At 31.4% G+C, this 21,141-nt stretch overlaps 2 protein-coding genes and 1 long non-coding RNA gene across 4 annotated transcripts; 1 reads left to right on the plus strand and 2 right to left on the minus strand.

Moving 5' to 3' along the window:
- The first annotated feature begins 1,730 nt into the window (after positions 1 to 1,730).
- Positions 1,731 to 6,859, plus strand: LOC106776258 (G-type lectin S-receptor-like serine/threonine-protein kinase At4g27290). Of its 2 annotated transcripts, none has more exons than XM_014663655.2 (7): positions 1,731 to 3,205; positions 4,503 to 4,613; positions 5,465 to 5,601; positions 5,706 to 5,916; positions 6,001 to 6,238; positions 6,325 to 6,475; positions 6,547 to 6,859. In XM_014663655.2, exons 1-7 carry the CDS (start codon positions 1,885 to 1,887, stop codon positions 6,844 to 6,846), a joined length of 2,469 nt encoding a protein of 822 aa, XP_014519141.1. In that variant the 5' UTR covers positions 1,731 to 1,884; the 3' UTR covers positions 6,847 to 6,859. The 2 variants fall into 2 exon arrangements, with proteins under 2 accessions (XP_014519141.1, XP_014519150.1); XM_014663664.2 differs by having other exon boundaries at positions 4,503 to 4,607.
- A 3,984-nt stretch (positions 6,860 to 10,843) lies between these two features.
- On the minus strand, positions 10,844 to 12,173 carry LOC111240592. The gene is made up of 3 exons (XR_002666025.1): positions 11,832 to 12,173; positions 11,624 to 11,704; positions 10,844 to 10,904 (listed from the first exon to the last, which is right to left on the minus strand). It is a non-coding gene; the product is annotated as an uncharacterized LOC111240592 (long non-coding RNA).
- A 671-nt stretch (positions 12,174 to 12,844) lies between these two features.
- Positions 12,845 to 20,500, minus strand: LOC106756650. The gene is made up of 5 exons (XM_014639150.2): positions 20,331 to 20,500; positions 19,574 to 20,244; positions 19,158 to 19,230; positions 16,362 to 16,500; positions 12,845 to 13,331 (listed from the first exon to the last, which is right to left on the minus strand). Exons 1-5 carry the CDS (start codon positions 20,409 to 20,411, stop codon positions 13,324 to 13,326), a joined length of 972 nt encoding a protein of 323 aa, XP_014494636.1. The 5' UTR covers positions 20,412 to 20,500; the 3' UTR covers positions 12,845 to 13,323.
- Positions 20,501 to 21,141: the final 641 nt, after the last annotated feature.

Raw genomic sequence — 21,141 nt, forward strand, 5'->3', positions numbered from 1 at the left:
ATCCAAAATAATTTATGCAACTAAGAATCACATTTTAAGCATCTTTAGTTCCCAAACCCAATAAATTCAATCGTCATAAATTCACTTTAAATCAATCATTTAAGTACAAATATCTCATCAAAAATTTGAATTTTAAAGCATAAATGTGGGCATAAATATGCACTTATCACAATCCCATAAGAGACTATCAATTACCGATCGATCAGACTATAGATTAAATTAGCAATGAGAACAATTACATTAACCCTAATTCAGATCATTACTATTTGGATCATAATTAGACCAATATTAATCATAAGCTCATCCCAAAATCTATAAATACAAGTTGGATATCTATGTAGTTGGTTACTTTTACTACGCATTTATTACTATAATATTCGAACAAACGCTAACTTTAGCATCATAGTGCTTTCTGTAGGTGGCACTCGACTCGATCGAATGGTAGAAAGAGAGGATTGTAAACAAAATTTTGACCTAAGCTTGAAACTTGAAGATTATTTGTGGAAGAAGATTTAACTTCGACTTCATAAACTAAAACACATTATTTATTATTGGTACTTCTAAAAAACAAAATAAACGAATAAAAAGAGGAATATAAGTTGGAGATGATGTGAAAGTTGGGGTTGATAGTGTGTGAGAGAAAAGAAGAAAAGGAAGGAGATGTAGAATAAAAATATAATTTATAAAAGTTAAAAAATATATATATTTTTTTAAAAAAATTAAAGAATTAAAAATTCAAAATATTACTAAATTACACCACCAAACCAAAAGTTAACATTAAATTACAATATTTAAAGAAAATTAAATTAAAAACTAATTAAATATTTATTTTCAAGAGTCACTAATAAATACTTTATAGTAACATATTTATTTTAATTAGTTAATAATATTTTATTATATCGCCTAATCCAATCGAATATTTTTTAATAATTAATTAATAAATAATTGAATATGAAATTCAACTACTTTATAGAATTGATTGTGAGGAGGACGTGATTGATGTAACCTTCACTGGCGGCTGGAAACGCCGTTAAGGACCAGTTTAAATAATATTTTATTCAGGTCAACTGATTCACAGGTAAGATAAGAAACTTGAGGCTGTACCCTTTTCATACACCAGTACACAACTCTTACAATTATTATCTTATTTTTATTTAATTTATATTTATAATTATTATCCTAATATAATATTTTATTAATAGAGATAGTTATGAGTAGACATGACAAGGGGGGCAACAGACGTGAAAAAAAATCTATTTATTATATATTTTGTTATCCGTTTAAAAAGTACTGTAAATATTTTATAATATTTTTTAAATACCGACATATATTTAAAATATTAATTTTATAAATTTAAAAAAATAATTAAAAAATATAATATAAATTAAATTTTAATTACTTTAAATAAAAATATAAATTAATTTAATTTAATTAAATTTAACTTAATAAAATATAATTTTAATTTTAATTTTAACTTTTTCACAAATAAAAAATATAGTAAATATGACTAGTGTAATATCAACGACCAAATCATTCATAAATAAAAATACTATCAATTTTAGATCATCATATAATAATATGTTAAAATGTTTGTAAAAAAAAATGTTATATTCGAATATTTTTGGCATCCGATTATTTTTATTCAAAGTGGGTGGTGAAAAGATATTTTTTCGTTTATTTTATTGATTTATTTTAATTTACGTTTAAAAAATATTTAAAACAGACTAATCATAAGCTATTATATATACGTTATGAAAAAAATTGTTAAAAAATTATTGTAAAAAAAAATTTCCTATTTTTTCTTCTCATATTTAGTCAAAAGAGTCTACAATAAACTACTTATTCCCTGAACATTCGTGCCTCGTGTGTAGAGCTATTAACACAATGGCAATTCCACTACCTTCCACGCTTCTCATCATAGCCACCCTATTTCTTCTCTCCTCAAAAATTTCCTCTGAAACCAACACCATCATCACTCAGCTTCACCCACTTACCTATGGAACCAGTTTGGTTTCTGAGGGAGGAACCTTCGAATTAGGTTTCTTCAGCCTAGGTACCACAAAAAACCTCTACCTAGGAATATGCTTCAGAAACATCCCACAAAAAACCATTGTTTGGGTAGCCAATCGCAACAATCCAATCAAGAACACCGGCAACAACTCCACCGAGTTAACCATAACAAAACAAGGAAACCTGGTTCTTCTCAGCAGCAACAACACCGTTCACTGGTCAACAAATGCAACAGCAAAATCTAAATCGGTCAACGTCGTAGCACGGCTATTGGAAACCGGCAACTTTGTCCTCAGAGATGAAAACGACGACAACTTTGAAAACTACTTGTGGCAAAGCTTTGACTATCCTTCGGACACACTTTTACCAGGAATGAAGCTAGGATGGGAAGTAGCAACAGGTCTCAACAGATACATCACTTCTTGGAAGAATTGGGAAGACCCATCTTCTGGTTATTTTTCTTATGGAGTTTCAAGAGGAAACGTCCCAGACATGCAAATTTGGAACGGTTCATCAGTGTTCTACCGAAGTGGCCCTTGGAGTGGGTTTCGATTCAGCGCTACACCGTTATTGAAGCGTCGTCCATTGGTGAATATCAACTTCGTTGATAATCCTAGGGAAAGTTATTACCAAGTTTTTCCGCGAAATAGTTCCATGATTCTGAGAACGGTGATTAACCAAACGGCTAACGCTCTTCTGCGTTTCATTTGGGACGAAGAAACTCAAAACTGGAAGCTTGATTTAGTTATCCCCAGAGACGGTTTTTGCGGCTATGACTACTGTGGCTCTTTCGGGTACTGTGCTGTGACGGGTAACACTTCAACTTGCGAGTGTTTACGAGGGTTTAAGCCAAAATCGGCGGAAAACTGGAGTGCAAAGATTTGGAATGAAGGGTGCGTGAATAGCAGTGATTCATGGAGGTGTCGGGTGAAGAACAAAGACGGGTTCATTAAGGTTAGTAACATGAAGATTCCCGACACTAAAACATCGTGGATGAATCGAAGTATGACAATTGATGAATGTAAGGCTAAGTGTTGGGCAAATTGTTCGTGCACGGCTTATGCTAATTCTGATATCACTGAAAATGGAAGTGGTTATAGCGGTTGCATCATCTGGTTCGGCGATCTGTTGGATTTGAGGTTGCTTCCTGATGCAGGGCAAGATCTATATGTCAGATTGGATATCTCCGCAATTGGTAAGGGATTTTATCTGGATAACGCTAATTTGATACATTTTTTTATAATATTTTAAGTATAATAATATTTAGACTACATTTTTTCTTAGAAGATAAATTACGTGTCATTCGTGATTGGTTCTAAATTATTTTACAATAGTATTTATGATTATTATTATTATTCAAATATTATTAAAAAAATATTGTAGAAATATTATTATCTTTTAACATTATTTACATGTCATTGATTGATTAGTTCAAAATTAATTCACACTGAATAATAATAATATAAATAATAGACATAATAAGTCAATAATAATAAAAATAATACACATAATAATACATAATAGATGGTGTTAAAATATTGTCAATAAAATATTTTTAAAGTGTTATTATTATTTTATTTTTTGTTTTCTCTTGGTAAAATAGAAATTACAAATATGTTACAATTCATTCATGAGAAATAACCTTAGCATGAAGTATGTAAGCACACAAGATTCTAGAAAGACTTATCTGGAGTCAAGGTAATCAGATCTTATATTAAAAAATTATAAATCTGATATCGACTGAGGATACAGAGGAATGATTATATAAATATAAAACAACTTTATCTTAGCAGGGTTTTTGTTATTACTTTTGTGTGTTCTTTAAAAATTTAAAATAAGAGTATGAATTTATATTCAATAATTATGTTGAAATATTGGAAGTTCTTTTACTATATTATTACAATAAAGTTTACTGAAATTTAAGTATTTTATAAATTTGGATATTTTTTTTATTAAATTTCTGTTATATTGAATATTTCTTAAATATTGTTTTTGATTTTCAAGTATCTGTTAGTTGACTTTTGTTTTTGATATAATAGCTTTATTATTATTATTTTATTTTTTAGTCCTGATTACTTTGCTAATTTTCTTTTCAATTTCTTCAATTGTAATAGTTTTAGTCAAACTGTTTCTTTTTTAAGAGCAAGTTGATCTAATGAAATATTTTAATAGAAACTTAATTGTTATAATTTTTCTTTCTTAAGATTTGGTAGCTGTGTTTTAAATTTCTTAATTATATATTTCTTTTATTATCATAAAAATGTTGTAGATATACAGATATGTTTGTACTTGTATAGATTATAAAATTACAGGGCTATGATAGAATTTGGGTGTTTGCTCTTAAATATATGAAGTCAACTAAAATATTACTTTTTTTAAAAAAAAAAAACTTAAAAAATTAACCTGAAACCCACTTCTAATTTGAATTTTATCTTATAATTTTTTATATTTATTTCAATTACAATGTCTATTTCTTTCATTTCTCTGTGAAGAAAATAAGGATTATTCAAAGAAAGTGGTGATTGGGGTCACAAGCTCAGTTTCATCCATTGTTGCGGTGCTTGTAATATTAACATTCCTCTACTGTAGAAGAAAAGGTAAAGGTAAACTTTCTTTATCTCATTCCAATTTCATTATTATTATTATGTTTATCTAAATAATTTACAAACTATTTTAAACATTCTATATATTTTTCTCTATTATTTATGTCGTCAATGTAAAAATATTTGAAAAAAGTTTTCTTACTCACGTGTTATGTTTTGGTGGCATATTTATATAGATAATGATATTTTGATATTGTTTGACAATATTTTAATATCATTTATATATCATTATGTGATTGGTTCATGGTGGTATTTATGATTCGTATTATTGACTGTGAAGTAATTTTGTGAAGTAATTTTGAACCAATCACAGAATCACACGTAAATGATATTAAAATATTATAAAAAATGTTTTGAAAGTATCATTATCTATTTATATATATGAAATGAAACATCACTTTGCTGCAGACAAATTTTCTACTTATTATTATCATAGATAAATATGATAACTTATAAAAAAAATCTATAATAATTTCTTAATGATCCAACAAATAACACGTTGAGAAGCAAATTATGGTTTCTTTCATATTCAGATTTTCTCTTTATTTTGTAACATTATCTATTGAATACTATACCCTTCATTTTTTTTTTCTAACTACAAACGGGTAGTCAATTTTAATAGGCATACATTCAGCAAAACAAAATTTAAAGAACATGTAACGTCATATTTGTATAAAGATTTTACGAATATTTCATGATACTTTACAAAGTTTATAAAAAAAAAAAATCACATTTTTAATAGAGAACTTGAAAAAAAAAATGTAACTTTTTTTAATAATGTAACTTCTTTTGAGATAAAGCACAGAAAAATACTTCTATTATGTGATGCTAATACATTTCAAATGAAACAGGTAAAAAAGTAAAGATAAACGGGAGTGAAGATGATCTAGAGCTACCTTTGTTCGATTTTGATACAATAGCATGTGCTACTAATGATTTCTCAGATGACAACATCCTTGGCCAAGGTGGTTTTGGTCCTGTATACAAAGTATGCAACAATCTTCTTTATCATAAATAGTTAAGAAAATAGAACATAGTTTACTTCTATATATGCAATTTAACTTATTTCTAAATTTTAATTATTTTATTAAGGGGACATTATCGGATGGAAAGAATATTGCAGTGAAAAGGCTCTCTGATACATCTGCACAAGGACTCAAGGAATTTAAAAATGAAGTTATATTTTGTTCTAAACTTCAACATCGGAATCTTGTCAAAGTTCTTGGATATTGCATTGAAGAACAAGAAAAATTACTCATTTATGAATACATGCCAAACAAAAGCTTAAACTTCTTTCTTTTTGGTTAGTGATTTTCCTAAACTTTTCACTCTTTTTTCATTCATATATTTATTGATTGATTAAAGGTAGTAAAAATATTAATTGCAGATAACTCTCAAAGCAAACTCTTAGATTGGTCTACACGATTAAATATTATAACTGGAATTGCTCGAGGACTTCTTTATCTTCATCAAGATTCTAGATTAAGAATCATACACAGAGATTTAAAATCGAGCAATATCTTATTAGATGATGATATGAATCCAAAGATTTCTGATTTTGGATTAGCAAGAGGAGGTAGAGGTGATCAGATTGAAGGGAATACAAGGAGAGTTGTGGGTACATAGTAAGTATATATATTTTTTTAATGATAAAGTTGATATTTATCAGAAATCATATCTCAAAATAATTTAATGTAATTATTTTTTTCAGTGGTTATATGGCTCCTGAATATGCAATTGGTGGAGTATTCTCCGTCAAATCTGATGTTTATAGCTTTGGAGTTTTATTATTAGAGGTTTTAAGTGGAAAGAAAAATAAAGGGTTTTCCTACTCAATCCACAACTATAACCTTATTGAACATGTAAGTATTGAAACTAACTTCAATTTATATCTAATTAATTGGATTTCATTCATTGCTTTCCATTGTTGTAGGCATGGCGGTGTTGGAAAGAAAGCATCCCAATTGAATTCATCGATACTTGTTTAAGGGACTCATACATTCTATCTGAAGCTTTACGATGTATTCATATTGGTCTTTTATGCATACAACACCAACCTAATGATAGACCGAATATGACTTCTGTAGTTACAATGTTAACGAGTGAAAGTACTTTACCACAACCTGAAAAACCTGTTTTCTTAATGGAAAGGGTTCTAGTTGAGGAAGATGTTGGACAACATATGTATTGTCCAACAAATGAAGTAACTATTTCAGACATCGAACCAAGATAAGAAGTTGATTTTATTCTTATCTTAAACACCAATACCAATCATAAGGTTTTGGGTTATAAACCAAGGTTTATTGTATAAAAAAAGAAAATCTTAGTACAAAGTTTCCATATTCATCTTCTCCTTTTATGTCTTTGTCTTTTATAATAATAGTAATAATTATAATAATAATCATTGTAATAATAATTATTATTATTATAATGATAATTATAATAATGGTATTATATATGTATTTTAGGTTCAATCAAGATTTATTTTATATTTGTTATCTTTATTTGGATTGATTGTATCAAATTTATTGATTTCTAGTGTTTTTTTTTTTCATTATCATTATGTGATGGATGAATGTTGCTTTAGGGTTACATAATAGACTCATGGACAATGGGTTTGAAGATGCAATTGAACTCTAAAAGGGTGACAGGGGAAGAGAGAGAAAATGGGGGGAGAGAGAGAGGGAGAGAGGGGGAGAGGAGGAGGGAGGGAGAGGGAGAAGGAGATGGAGAGGAATAAATAAAGCCTATAGGTAGTCCACACATAATTTGTACTTATTCACCCCAAACACTAGGGTATGTGTCAGTCTTTTAAGCACTAAGGTTAAGACGTTGCACTAATCAATTTGATTACAATGAGTCCATATACCTCTAGGTCATAAGGATTAATCCCTTCAAGTATAAGGACCGCAACCTCTCTAAATAGACAAGTTTAATCTCCTGAGGTAAGGAGTATAACCTATATAGCTAATTAAAGCTTCTTAATCTCTCCATGAGATCATGAACTCTATATGTAATAATGAGAAGCACTCTTAAATATAGAGAGTACAATCAAAGCTTACAAAGAGTAACCTTCACCATTATAAAATCACTCTCAAACTAAGATTAATGAGATTTGACATTATGTGATGAAGGACCATCCAGAGGAAGCCACATATATGACATTTGATTAGAGTCATGGCTAGGAGAATCTAAGAGGAAGAAGGACTTCAAAGAACTCTACTCTTGTATGTAAACACAGGGAAAACACTAGAGGGGGTGGGGGGCGGGGTGAATAATGTTTTCAAAAATCATTTGTAAAGTAGTCTCTGATGGTTTTGTAAAGGAAATATATAGTTTGGTAACATGTTTAAATTCTTTTCTTTATAATATGAGTAAATGGAAAACGTTTTAAATGTTAAAGTCATAAAATATAGATTTTATACTAGTTCACTCAACCTTAGTTACGTTTAGTTCTCGCTTAAGAACTCTTAAGGGGATCGACAAATCTTATCAAAGATTACACAAATTTTACCTTTCCAGGTTCACAACAAGTATTCTTATCACTTCTGATTCACCTAGTCAACACGACTAGTCCGAGTTTAACCACTCTTGATTTGGTCTCAAGTATTCTAACCATTTCTGGTCTCAAACCTAGATAACACGTCTAGACAAGTGTTTTAATTCTCTCAGAATTTACAAATCAAACAGTGTTAAGGGTAAAGTACAGACAATAACTCTCAAAGAGAGGATATATGTAGTACAATATTCGCTAAGATTTTCTCTTAAAAGAAGTATATTTTCATACGATATATGAGCGCAACAAGCTAGAGTTCACTCTTCTGCTATTCTTCTATTTTCTTTCTTGTGCTATCATTCTTGTCTTCTCTTCAAGTTTTCGTCTATATATAGCTTTTCTTGAAAGATGACCATTAGACAAGGAAATTGACTTCAAGAGAGTAGGTAGCCATTAAGTGGGAAGTTAGGCTTTATAGTTCTTTGTAAAAGGTCAAAGCTTTATCATAGCCTTAAGCAAACATGGCTTATACAATTTGATAAAGAAGAAGGCTTCTAATTAAGGAAACATTTCCAGAATGCTCTTTTTCACTCACAATGTCTTTTTTTTAGGTGAAGCGATTCTGATAATATCTTTGTGCTTTAGCGATCTTCACAATACTTTTATAGTACATGTATTAAATGTTTTGAATACTGATAAGCGTTAGACTGTATTGTGTGTTCAAGACATCTTATCATTTGTCATGTCATTCATTAATGCATCGTTTGATAAAGCATACAACATGTATAATCATTATATGGTATAAAACATTAGATGTTTTTTCAAAGGCTATAGTGTTTAACGATCATTCATTAGACGATGTATTCTATAAGACGCTTTGCTTGATATAACATTATATAAACATTTTAGCCTTAGTGTTAAACAAGAGATATACTTTTATTTCATAAGACATTAGCTCATCACCCATATAGTGTATTAAATGATTTCAATGAGAGACACTTTCTTTTCTTAGACGATATTCATGATTGTTCATTAGATAGTTTGGTCTTGAAAGCGTTATTCAAACATTACAAAATATTTCTTTCTTAGACACTATTTTCTTTAAAACAACTTTTGATAAACATCAATATTTTGTTTAATGCTTTTCGCTAAACTTCAAAACCTGTGTTGCTTGGATGGTCTATTCTCTAGATGATCTTGTATTAACATTATGGAGAATAGTTTATTAGCTTATCTTTGGAATATAGGGGGGAATGGGTTCGAATAGTGTTTCAAAAGCTTTTCACAAAAACAATGTTTAATAACTATTGCAATGTTAGTTAAACTACAAGAGTTGTTAAATGCTTATGTTTTCACCAAGTATTTAGGAAAACATTTTAAACAGGACAAATAATGACACAAGTATTTTTATATTGGTTCACTCAACCTGAGCTACATCCAGTCTCCTTTAAGAAATATTAAAGGGTTCCATTAATCTTATACAAGATTACAAAAGAGTATAAGCCACTCATGGTATACACCGAGTATTATCAAGTACAAATTTAGATAACTCTTAAAAGAGATGATGAATACAATACAATGAAATTTGGTAACTAAAAAGATTTTCTTTTATTCTAAGAACTAACTCAAACGATGTAAGCTTTTGGAGGGAATAACAATATAATGATACAATGATAGCAAAAATTCTTATATTCTCCTATATGAGTTCTCCTTATATAACTTTCTTCGAGAGATGATTATTACTTAGAGATAGTTGACCTTCTTGAGAGTATGTGACTCTCGTACGAAGATTTTTACTTTTATGATATGTGGTAAGAGTAGCATTGCTTTGGCAGTGAAAGCTTGTACGGCTATGACATGACATAAAGCTTTAAGGAAACATTCCTAGAATGTCTTCCGATTTCACAATGTCTTTCTGATCAATGTGCAATGCTTTCTTGGTATTGTTAATATCTGCACAGATAAAGAGAGAAAAAGCAGAGCAAACAAAGTGTAGTATATTCATGGATTTAATGTTCTTTACATTAAGAAAGTTGAAGCATAATTTGTAATATAAGTGTTTAGTGTGAGTTTGTGCTTTTCAAAGTAGTATCAAGTGATAAGATATATAACATTTATTGTTTCTTTCTCTAGACGTGTATTTTTTCAAATATTGTTTATCCTTTTATACATGTCCTGGTTTTATCTTGCTAACATTTAAGATGGATGTTTTGATATGTACTTTTCTTAAACACTATATTTCACGAAATGATATTTCATTAAATGTTGTATGTTAGACTTCAAATCTCAAGTTGCTAAACAATCTAGTGTCTAGAAAATCTTGTCTTAACAATTTCCCATTTTTTATGTTTAACAAATGCACATACTAAACGAAATATGTTTATGAGAGTTTTGAAAGAATTTAGACAATATTGATTAAAGTCTTGTTTTCCGGTTTGGAAATACCCAAAATACAACAGCAAGTATACTGGGTTGTTTTAGTAAACAAATCTCGTATCTACATGAATTTGGCAGAAATAGAAATGCTTTGATCAGTTTGATTTGAGGTAAAACTGTTTTTGTGTAGGAAGTGTGTGTGTAGAGGGTAGGAGTATTATCAAATCAATTTAGAACTCAATTTAAGCTATCAAAAAAGTGATTATAGTGTTTAAAACCATGTTGAAGTTTGACTTGATAGATTCCTCCTCTCTTGTATTGGATCTTCCTTCAAATCTGCAGCTTTAGATGATCAAGTCTTGGGAATGCTCTTTAGGGTACTCTAGACCCATCTTGGTATTTGAAGACTGATATTTTTCCTATTGTCCAATATTAAAGTGTGTCTTATGTAAAATAACAATACCAACAATGATAAAGTGTAATGATTAATAAGTATAAGTGTGCATTAACCCACATTCAATACTTTGCTTAAGCATAATAACTTAAATTGTTTAGCAAGCAAATAATTTGTGCAGCAACCCTATGGGTGTTATGGTGTTTTAAAGGAATAACATTTTCTTTGAATTAAGGGTAAGAATCATGTGTAAAATGGTCTATTCATAAAGATTTTTGCAAGATTTTTAACCACAAAACTCGAATCATCTTGATGCTTATACAATAGTCATTTAATACATTCTAAAGGGGTCCTTTAACACTCCCTTTTTAACCTTCAAAGGAATAAAATTTACAAATACATTAATTTGGCATTGAAAATGGTACCATCAAAAGGTTTTTTGACTTTTCTTATTACATCCATCCGTTCAAATATACTTAAGATGGAACATGAGTTTCAAATCCCTAGGAATAAATAAAACTTAAATAAAAGAATATAAGATCTCTAGGTTCACAGTTCCAAGTCCTCTAATCATTTGCCTAAACATTTGCTCTCATCTAAAGTGATACACCTCCCTTAGGTCACCACCACCAACACAAATGAATCTTAGGCAAAGTTCAATAGATTTTGACAAAGTCTTAGTTTAAATTCTACTTAACTTCACATAGATTTTGACTAATTAATATACATCCGGATTCTACTTACCCTATTTTTCCAGTACGTTATGACCAGTCCAAGTCCAAGCTCTACACAATGCTTCCCTTTGCCATAGATAAGGATGAAAGCCTACATCATCAACACTTATCATTGCATTCATTTCAATATAAGTAATATGAAGTTAAACATAATGTAATATAAAACACTATGTAGTTCAAAATTCATATAAATGAGAAACATTGTTAAATTCCCTTACCTGAACAAGTTCTTCTAAGGATGGTAGGTGAATATTGGTTGGCTACCCTTTTTGTGAGATTCCTCAAGCTCTCACTTCTCACAAGCACTCTCAAAACATGAAAACAAAAGATGATGGAACGAGTAATGAGAATGTGGTGACATGACACCTTATATCATACCTAATGAGACAAAGTTTGCATTCCCAACAGAAAGTTAAATCGCACCACAATGTTGGCTCGTGTTTGACATTCACCCTTTGAAAAAGGTGGTAGCATATGAAAATTGTAGGGTTAAGGGTATTCAACCTTACACTCAACAAGCCTTTGCAATCTCTCAAGGTAGCACTTGTTTTTCCTCTCACTAAGCTAGACAAGACTCAACTTCTACCTCTACAAAATGGTATCATGCTTTTACCTTGTTAATTATAAAAGGGATATTTCTTAGTTTTCAGCAATAACTTTTCCTTTATAACACATTCTTTTACCATTTCTTCTTTTATACATATGACTTAAAAAGTAGTCAAATAATATATATATATTATTATTATTATTATTATTATTATAATGCTGAGTTAAATTTCCTTGTATTAAACTTTTCTATATTTGCTTGCATATACTCTTACACTACGAATATTATATTTCTGATATAATCTCTAATACAACATACTTATATCTTAATAATCTCTAATACTATTTACGCTACAAAAAGTTTATTTAATTAATGAGAAAATCTTAGTTCATGAAATGTAAATGAAAATTTAAATTATTAACAAAAATATTTAGTAAAATTCATCGATAATCTAAAATTATAATTACCAACAAATTAATAAAATGCTACTAAATTTTCCATTTTCAAGATCTTTCGTTATAAAATACATTAATATATCTTATCGATTGAGTTTTTTTAAAATTTGTCTATAATCTAAAATTTTTTTAAAATATGTCTCTAATCTAAAATTTTAATTTGCAACAAATTTTGTTTAAATATAATCTTACACCACAGTATTGACACAATGAAGGAAGATGGAAAAAATTGAATGAAAAAATAAGAAACATATATCTTAATACTTGAATGAAGAACTATATTTGTCTATTAACAGGTCTACCTCATTTATCAGGTCATCAATCAACCTCAACATGACCTAAAACATCATAAACTTGAATGAAACAATCTCAATGAACGTGCTAGCTTATCCTCAACCATACGCAATTGAAAACAAAGACAAGTTTGATCTCAATTTTGTGGAGGAGGGAATTTCGTCGCTTGACCATCCTGATTATATAATTCTTCGTCCAAAAGATATATACAGAGGCTCTATGGATTTGGCAAATGGGAATGAAATTGCATACAGATATAGGAGACCCTGCAATTATAACAAAACTGTATACAGTAAATACTGTGTCTTTAAATTTCATCTGCACCTTTTATCCTTGCTCCACTTTTTGCCAAAATAACATGCAAGAACCCAGGTTTCAATAGATGCTCAGAAGATTCTCCATGCAACGGTTCTACTAAATTCCTGCATAGTGACCATGTTACTAATTCAAATAATCTGAAAGCAGTTGCATCTAAAACTTATGCTACGGCTATATTTCCGCAAATATCAGTTTTAGTCCTCTTCCATTTATTCTTATGTGTTTCCCTCTCACCACTCACATCCCATGTGTTACTGATAGGATTCAACCGATAGAATGTAAGATTATGGAAACAGAACAAAGCAATGAGCCAGTGTTTAATTAAATATCTATTGATAAATGTGACTAAGACATACAACGAGGTGTTAGAGAGACTTCTCATCTACTTACAATTTCTGAATCAATTCTTACCTACCTAGTGCAATGGTCAACTTATAATTCCATAAGAAAATAATAGCAAACGGATATTTTGACTTCCTGGAATTAAAATGGCAGAACAGAACTTTAGTTCTCAAAGGGAACTTTTAAAGAAAGAGGCAGAAATGCGGAAGAGGGCAGAGACAATGAAATCAGAAATATCAGAAAAGAATAAAACAGTAAAACGAAAAATTAATTCTTTCTTCTTTGCCATTTTATTCAGAAAGTTGGTCTTATAAAGACCACGTCTACATTGGGTGGGTTCACCAAGGGTGACACCTGTCCATTATAATAACAGGAAAAAAAAATCCCTATCATGACACTCTAGCTCACAAAATAGGTTAAAATATAGGATTAAATATGTTTTTAGTCTCTCAACTATTAAGTGATTTTAGGTTTAATCCATCTTCCAAACTTTATTTCATTTTCATCCTTCTCCTTAATGAAACTTTAATATTTAGTCCTTGAAATCCAATGGCGATAAATTTTGAGTGAATTGGCTAACTGTGTGCCACGTTTCATGTGATGTGTGTGGAGCTTTTTGTTTGACGCTCATCAACTTCATCATCTTCTTGGCATCAACATAGAGAAAGCAACATGATGCTTCAAAGTTATCTTCGTTTATCTTCGCTTCCCCCTTCATTAATTTCTCCAAGTTACCTCCGATGCTTCAAAATTCACTGCGTGAGGCTAATTCTATCTCTAATCAGATCACAAAGAAAGGGTTTTTCATATTCAAATGCAATTAAGGGTTTTCCTATAGTAGGGTTTCTAATTGTGAAGGCTTTCTAATTCAATTGCACATTCCTTTTGACAAACACAAGGTTTTTCAAATTCATGTGCCATGGAGGTTCGCGCAATGAATTCTAGTGGTAGCAGGAGGGAGAAGAAGGGTTTCACAATGGTTGGCCATGGCGGTGCTTAAGGCTAGGGTTTGAGTCGCGAAAATGATTGATGAACAGCGGGTTTTGATTTTTGTTTCTGGATCCGGGTTTGATAGGCAGCCATGGAGTTACTAAACCCAATGGCAATAAAGGATGAATGTGATCATGCTTCTATATCCATGTAAATACAATGCAGGAGTCACGAAAATTGAGTATATTCTTATCTCATTTCCCATAGGGAAGACCTTTAACCTCATTCAAAGAATTATCCCACATCACACTCTCGAAAAAATAGTTTGTCACAAATTACTTTCCCTATCCAATAAATGAAGGTATTGGCAGCACAAAAAACCTTTATGGAAATATATGGAAAGCCATAATGAGTTATGGTATAAGCTTATGGTATAAGCATAGCACACAATAAAATTTAAATATATAGATATTAAAAATTAAAAAACGTAGAAATATAATTGTAACTCAAATAATGAAAAATAGCCATAATTAATAATAATTGCAAGTTTAGCAATCCAAATAAAAATAAAATCAAATAAAACACCACTAATTTCGAGACTTAAAATAGGTTATCAAGTTAAAGGGGTTGAAACAGAGAGCAGCGATTGTGAAGCAGCGGATTGGGTGTTACAGTGAGCAGTTCAAGACTTGTTAGGTTGTGGAGCAACTTCGGCAGTGTTACAGTGAGCAGCGGCAGAGCGGTGTGGTGTTGTAGTTGGACAGCAACACAGCTATGGTGGCATGAACCAAGCACAATAATGGGATAAAGAAAGCCTTCACAACTGAATGGATGCCACTGAGAGTTGTGAAACAACTTACATGTGGTGGCGGCAACATTGGGTTAAGTTTGAAATATTTTGTTTGGGTTTCAACTTGGCTTTATGACCCAACCCTTAAATAAACAGTAGGGGACTGGCTGGGTCGGGTGTATAACCCCGAAATAGAAAACAAAGAAAGAAGATATTAGGGTTTTTACATGCCTCATGTTGAGTCACACTGACCCAGGCTTCTTTCTTTAAGCAGAGTGCATCACATGGATCACGATTTCTGCCATGGCCACCCTGAACCACCATTTTGAGACACCTATGGTGGCCGTTATGCATTGCCATGTGAAACCTGCTTTGCCACCACCATAGATGATGGCCAACAAGAAATCTGGTACAAAAATCCGCCATGGTGCCTCCACTGCAGTTTTTCAATAACACTACTAATAGCCAAAATGAAACTGCCCCATTATCTAAGGCACAAACAAGCTATATAATATGTCTTTGTTGTGTAAACCACCTCCTCAAATGCTAACAACCTGCCATATCATCCAACTAAATATCTTGGAACCTTGATAGGGATATGAGTATTATGGGGTGTCTAAATCTCACTGGAGTATGGGGTGGTTAAGTTCCTCTAAACTAGCTTTTGAGGGTGGATTCCCCAAGTACTTACTTAGGTGATCATTAGACCCTTCTAATTCTTTTAACACCTTCAAACTGTGGGTATATTTTATTGATACCCAGTATCCTAAACATTCTTTCAAATAAGAGATTGAACATGGGACTCTATATAGCATCCCACCGAAAGAACATTCAAAGATATGCCCAATGTCCCAAGAACCCCAATGAAGATTGTTCGAAAGGAACGTAAATGGTTTACCATGTAAAGGTATGATTTAAAAATTCCATCTTTATGAATTCTCTCATATAGTTTAAAAAACCCTTGCCAACTAAAAAGTCAATCTCAAGAGCATAAAACATAGAACATGAAATGAAATAATTTCCTAAATAGCACTTATTATAAATCAACTACAACGACGATTTAAAATTATACCTTCCTTGGAGATAATGGTCTTCCATTTATCCTTGAGATCAACAGGAGTTCGAGTCTTGTCAAATACACGAGAACCAAATTCCAAAATTTTCCTCCAAGGGATATTTTTATTTTCTAGTGAGAACTTCAATACTCCTTCCTGCAATTTGAGAACCAAAGCTAATAGTATAATTGACAAATAAAAGCCCATAAAGAACTTTAATACTCCTTACTGTAATGTGAGAACCAAAGCTAAATAAAAGCCAAATACAGCTAAAAACCTTAGATTAATGTTGTATACCTTGTCCAATGTATAAGTTTTACAACTTTAAAGTTCATAATAAACTTCAAGAAGCATAAAATGCATACTAGGAAGTAGGAAACTTAGCAAACAACTCCTAAAAAGAAAGAAATTCTAATAAAAGTAAATTCCTAAATACATGGGATTAAAAAAAATAAAAAGATTTTCATTGTTCTATCCATAACAAAACAGTGTTATCAATATCAGATAACGGAAAATATTTGACACCCCAAAAAGACTTTATAAAACTATATCGGACACCACAATGGGTTATGGAGGAAGCATAGCAGACAAAAGAAATACAATATATACAGATAGATAATTTAAAGAAAATGCAAAAACATAATTGTATTGCAGAAATAATGAAAGAGACAACCATAATTAATAATAACAATAATAATATGTCTAGAAATTCAAATAACAATAACTTCAAATCAACACAGAACGAATTTCAAGTTCAAAACTTAAAATAACATCAAAACGTGAGGAAAAAGTCCTAAATTTCTAATTATCTCACTCTTCTTCCATGCCAACATAATTATCTCCAATATTATCCAACGAGGCATATGCCTCCTCATCTTTCCCTTCAAAAAAAAATGCTTGTCAAGTTACATAATTTTTAAAACTCGTAGTCAGAGCTATCCAATTGCATTGCCTTTTTGCCCTTCCTTCCTATTGAAGCTGAAGTTGCACCTGGACCTTTCTTAAAAGCATAGGAAGATCCAATAACAATACCACCACTTGATGATTGCTTCCTTTTTTTGCTTGCTTGTCTCTTTGTATAAATTATTGGTTCTCCAACATCTCAAGCTTCATAAACAATTGCCTAATTAAGAGTGAGATCATCATCAAAAATCCAACTCATTTCCCGCTTCTTCAATATCATTTTCATTATCATCATCCACTTGTCCTATTAACCACTAATTGCACTCATCAATGTCATTTAGTACAATTGGGCCTATTTCATCCCTAATATTTTATCCTTGAGCAAGTTATTGGTTATAATTTATGTAATCTTTTGGTCCAACCTATTCCTCTTTTTGAATGAATCTACAATACAATACGTAATATTTTAATCAATTTCTCCCTATTTTCTACAAAATAAAAAATAATAATAATGAAATGAATCCTGTCATGACAACATTTATTACTTGCTCAAATACACTCTAGTGAATGTTACTGAAAATAAAATTTACGATCCTGTAAGTCCTTCATGATCCTAACCATAATCCTGATTTTAACTAGCTTGGCCAGGACACCCAAAGTGGAAATGGCCACCAAGAAAAACCAGCATCACCACTATCATTTTGTGCTGGCTATAACTCTGCCACCGATTTCTTCCATGGCATAACCACAACAGATTTCAATGACACTAAAGCAGTATGATTTCATATCAATCAAGAAGAAGAGATGTTAAATTAAATGTCAAAGGTAGACATAACATAGCAACTTATCATGAACATTGTATCCTCATATTGCAAACTCAAGCACAAAGAAAAGCACATGTTGAAAGTTGCCTCAATATTCTATTATCCAGATAAGTGTTTAGCAATGATAGTTGGGCCAGCTGTAATGTTTTGAAGACATAATTAGACCCCAAATGTTAAGAAGATAGAATGAAAAACTGTCTTCAAATATATAACAATCAACCATAGAAGTATTTTATTTATTTTCAGATTTGCATGACAGCAAATTACAGGAGCATATTGTCCTATTGGGTTTATGATGTAACTCATGCAACCAAGCCCATGTTATTGTCTTTCCTTCTCTCTTTTACATTTATATCTTTTCTCTTTTCTATGCAACTTGGATCCCATTACGTATGTAGACGTAATAAAAAATTACATCCCACCATAGCCCTGAATGATTGTTGATTGAATTTTAACTAAACCTGCCAAACCAAATATCTTATCTCATGTTGACTCTTAATTCACAGGTAATCTTCACATCAACCAGCACGATGCAAATATTCCCTCTCAAGTTGTTCATTTCACCCGTACCTTCAAATACACTAAGAATTTATCCAGTCAACTTACAATAGCAACAAATCTCAATCTATCCTATATTACTTCCTGCTGATATATAACTAACTCGCTCATTAATATTCTAACCAACTTAACTAATTTCTTATATCCTAACAATTACATTGATGGACAGCCTCTGTAAAACCATTCTTAAAGGTTGTTAGATAGATAGATAATTAGGTTTCCTTTTTCAGCCCAACCTAACACAGTTTACGTGTATGCTTTTGGCTTGATTATGGGATGCAAATACGTCTATTTCTTACAAACTAAGACTCGTCTACATAAATAGAGATACATTATATATTTGCCAACTAAGGCTATATATTGAAATCAAAGCATTAACTTGAAGATTTAACCCATCTCACATTGTCCGAGCTTAATATAATATACTACATACATACATACATACATACATACATATATATATATATATATATATATATATATATATATATACATAAAAGGGAAATATGACTTTTATGAATCTTATACCTTCAGAACCTTTTCTTCTTCAAGGGTCCAAAGTAATCTCTTGCGCTTTGCAGTCAGTGAAGTCCGATTCATTCTGCAATTAAGAAATAATAGACTAAAGATTTGAATTGAAAGTTTTACTTTTCTTTGAGACAGCAAGTCTCCATCTCAGTGGAAAAAATAAATTTCAATGAATCAATAAAACATCTATTCAATAAATTAATTGCTGAAATTGAGCAGTGCACTGGCCACAGCAGCCTCGGGTCGCCTGACAAAGGCTGCAACTACAACACAACCACTACTGCAATTTAAACCACTGAATAGTACCATGGTTTCAACAGCAATTGCAGCTGCAACATAGCATCAAGGCAGCAATAGGCCTCGATTTTAAAATTCGCGGCAAATCACAGATTTTTAAGTTTTGAAAAATGACTCACCTCTGTGGTGGCCTCAAAGTTTGGAAGCTGGTAACTTCCTCCTCTTCTACATTAACAGCATTCTTCCTTCCGGTGTTATAATGTTTATACTCTTCTTGTTGTAACAAAGCCCTCCTCCTTGCAGAAGGACCCTTCCTCTGGTCCTTCCTTTTCTTTGCTAAAACCACATTGGGCTCTGCATCTGCATCTTTGGTCTCACTCACAGAACTAACCGTCACAGACACCGACACCTTTTCTTCATCCGTATTATTATTCTCTTCATATTGTGTTTCCTCCACACATTGTTTCCCATCCTGAACCAGGCCCGCCCGTGCAACAGCAGAATCTGCACGTGCGCCACTCTCCAATAAGTGTGACAAAGCTTTCTTGGCGACAAGGGATTTCTCTCTCAGTTGTTGGCACGTGTCCAGGGCTCGCTTGTACCAGCAGTAGGGGCAGTAGAAGTTACCCAAACAATCGAATTTGGGTTCGGAACCGATACAGTTGGAATGTACAGTGACAGGGCACAGCCTCTCGCTGCAAACCAAAACTCCCTCTTCGCCTTTATCGTCACAGCATACGCAGATGTTCTTGTCCAACCACTCCACAAACTCGGGTCCAGATTCGGGACGGCGCTGAGCGCAATTGACATCGTCACTCTCACTATCAAACGCAGTTACGTTATGTTCATCCTGATTAAGATCAAAAAAATTGAAAGTGTTAAAGTGACATGAAAGAAAAGATTATCAAAGAAAGGAGTGAAAGGAGAGGGAGATGCCGAAAGGAGAGGAATGCCGAAGAGGGAAGGAGCAGTTGCGCATGCCGCATCCCTACATTTCCCTACACTCTTTCTTCTCATTTTTCTCTAGTTTTGATCTCAAAAGAAAAAAAAATAAAATAATATGGTTAACGTTTACTCCCCTCAATCAAACGTACAGAGTAGGAATAAGGGAACGCCTCCAGGTGGTATAGAGATACTTGTACCCGTGCAAACAAACCGAATTTTTAAAAAGTAAACTATATTCATTATATAAAATTAAAATTGAATACTTATTTTAGTTTATGAATTTGAATAATAATATTCTAATTATAATGAGGTAGTGTTTCTGTGTAAGAAGTGATTTCTTTAAACATTGTATTTGGATCAAATATATATTTTTGCTGGGCTTATTTTAATTATTTTTTAAAGTATGGCAAATTTAATTAATTATATAAAAAATATAATCGATTAAATGAGTTAATTAGATTCTACAAGAGTGTAGTTTTGATTTTGCAAGTAGTTCTTGAATGACTAGGGATGCTAAGTAGTTATCTAGACTATCTAATATCTCAAGGGCTTAATAGCTATTTTGGTCCCTATTTTTGTTTGGTTTGTTCATTTTGGTCCTCATTTTTTTTTATTCAATTTGGTCCTAAAGGTTGTAAAATCTGTTCAATTTGGTCCTTTTTTGAAACGGCGTCTAAATACTTAACGGCAAACAGTACACCTGTGCACTGTAGTGACGATTTGGCACAGAACTGCCTACGTGGATGATCTTCAGCACAGTTACGTGGACTTAATTAAAATTAAATTGAAATTAGGGTTTTTT

Source organism: Vigna radiata, chromosome 2 (genome assembly GCF_000741045.1).
Source record: "Vigna radiata var. radiata cultivar VC1973A chromosome 2, Vradiata_ver6, whole genome shotgun sequence".
Lineage (NCBI taxonomy): Eukaryota > Viridiplantae > Streptophyta > Magnoliopsida > Fabales > Fabaceae > Vigna > Vigna radiata.

Coding starts and splice junctions, on each gene's coding strand:
- LOC106776258 (XM_014663655.2), top strand. CDS start 1,885: ATGGCAATTCCACTACCTTCCACGCTTCTCATCATAGCCACCCTATTT. Junction 6,239..6,324: donor AGGAGAGTTGTGGGTACATA/GTAAGTATATAT, acceptor TATTTTTTTCAG/TGGTTATATGGCTCCTGAAT. Junction 6,476..6,546: donor ACTATAACCTTATTGAACAT/GTAAGTATTGAA, acceptor CCATTGTTGTAG/GCATGGCGGTGTTGGAAAGA.
- LOC106756650 (XM_014639150.2), bottom strand. CDS start 20,411: ATGAGAAGAAAGAGTGTAGGGAAATGTAGGGATGCGGCATGCGCAACT. Junction 20,245..20,330: donor TCGGCATTCCTCTCCTTTCG/GCATCTCCCTCT, acceptor GATCTTAATCAG/GATGAACATAACGTAACTGC. Junction 19,231..19,573: donor ACTTTGAGGCCACCACAGAG/GTGAGTCATTTT, acceptor TCTTAATTGCAG/AATGAATCGGACTTCACTGA.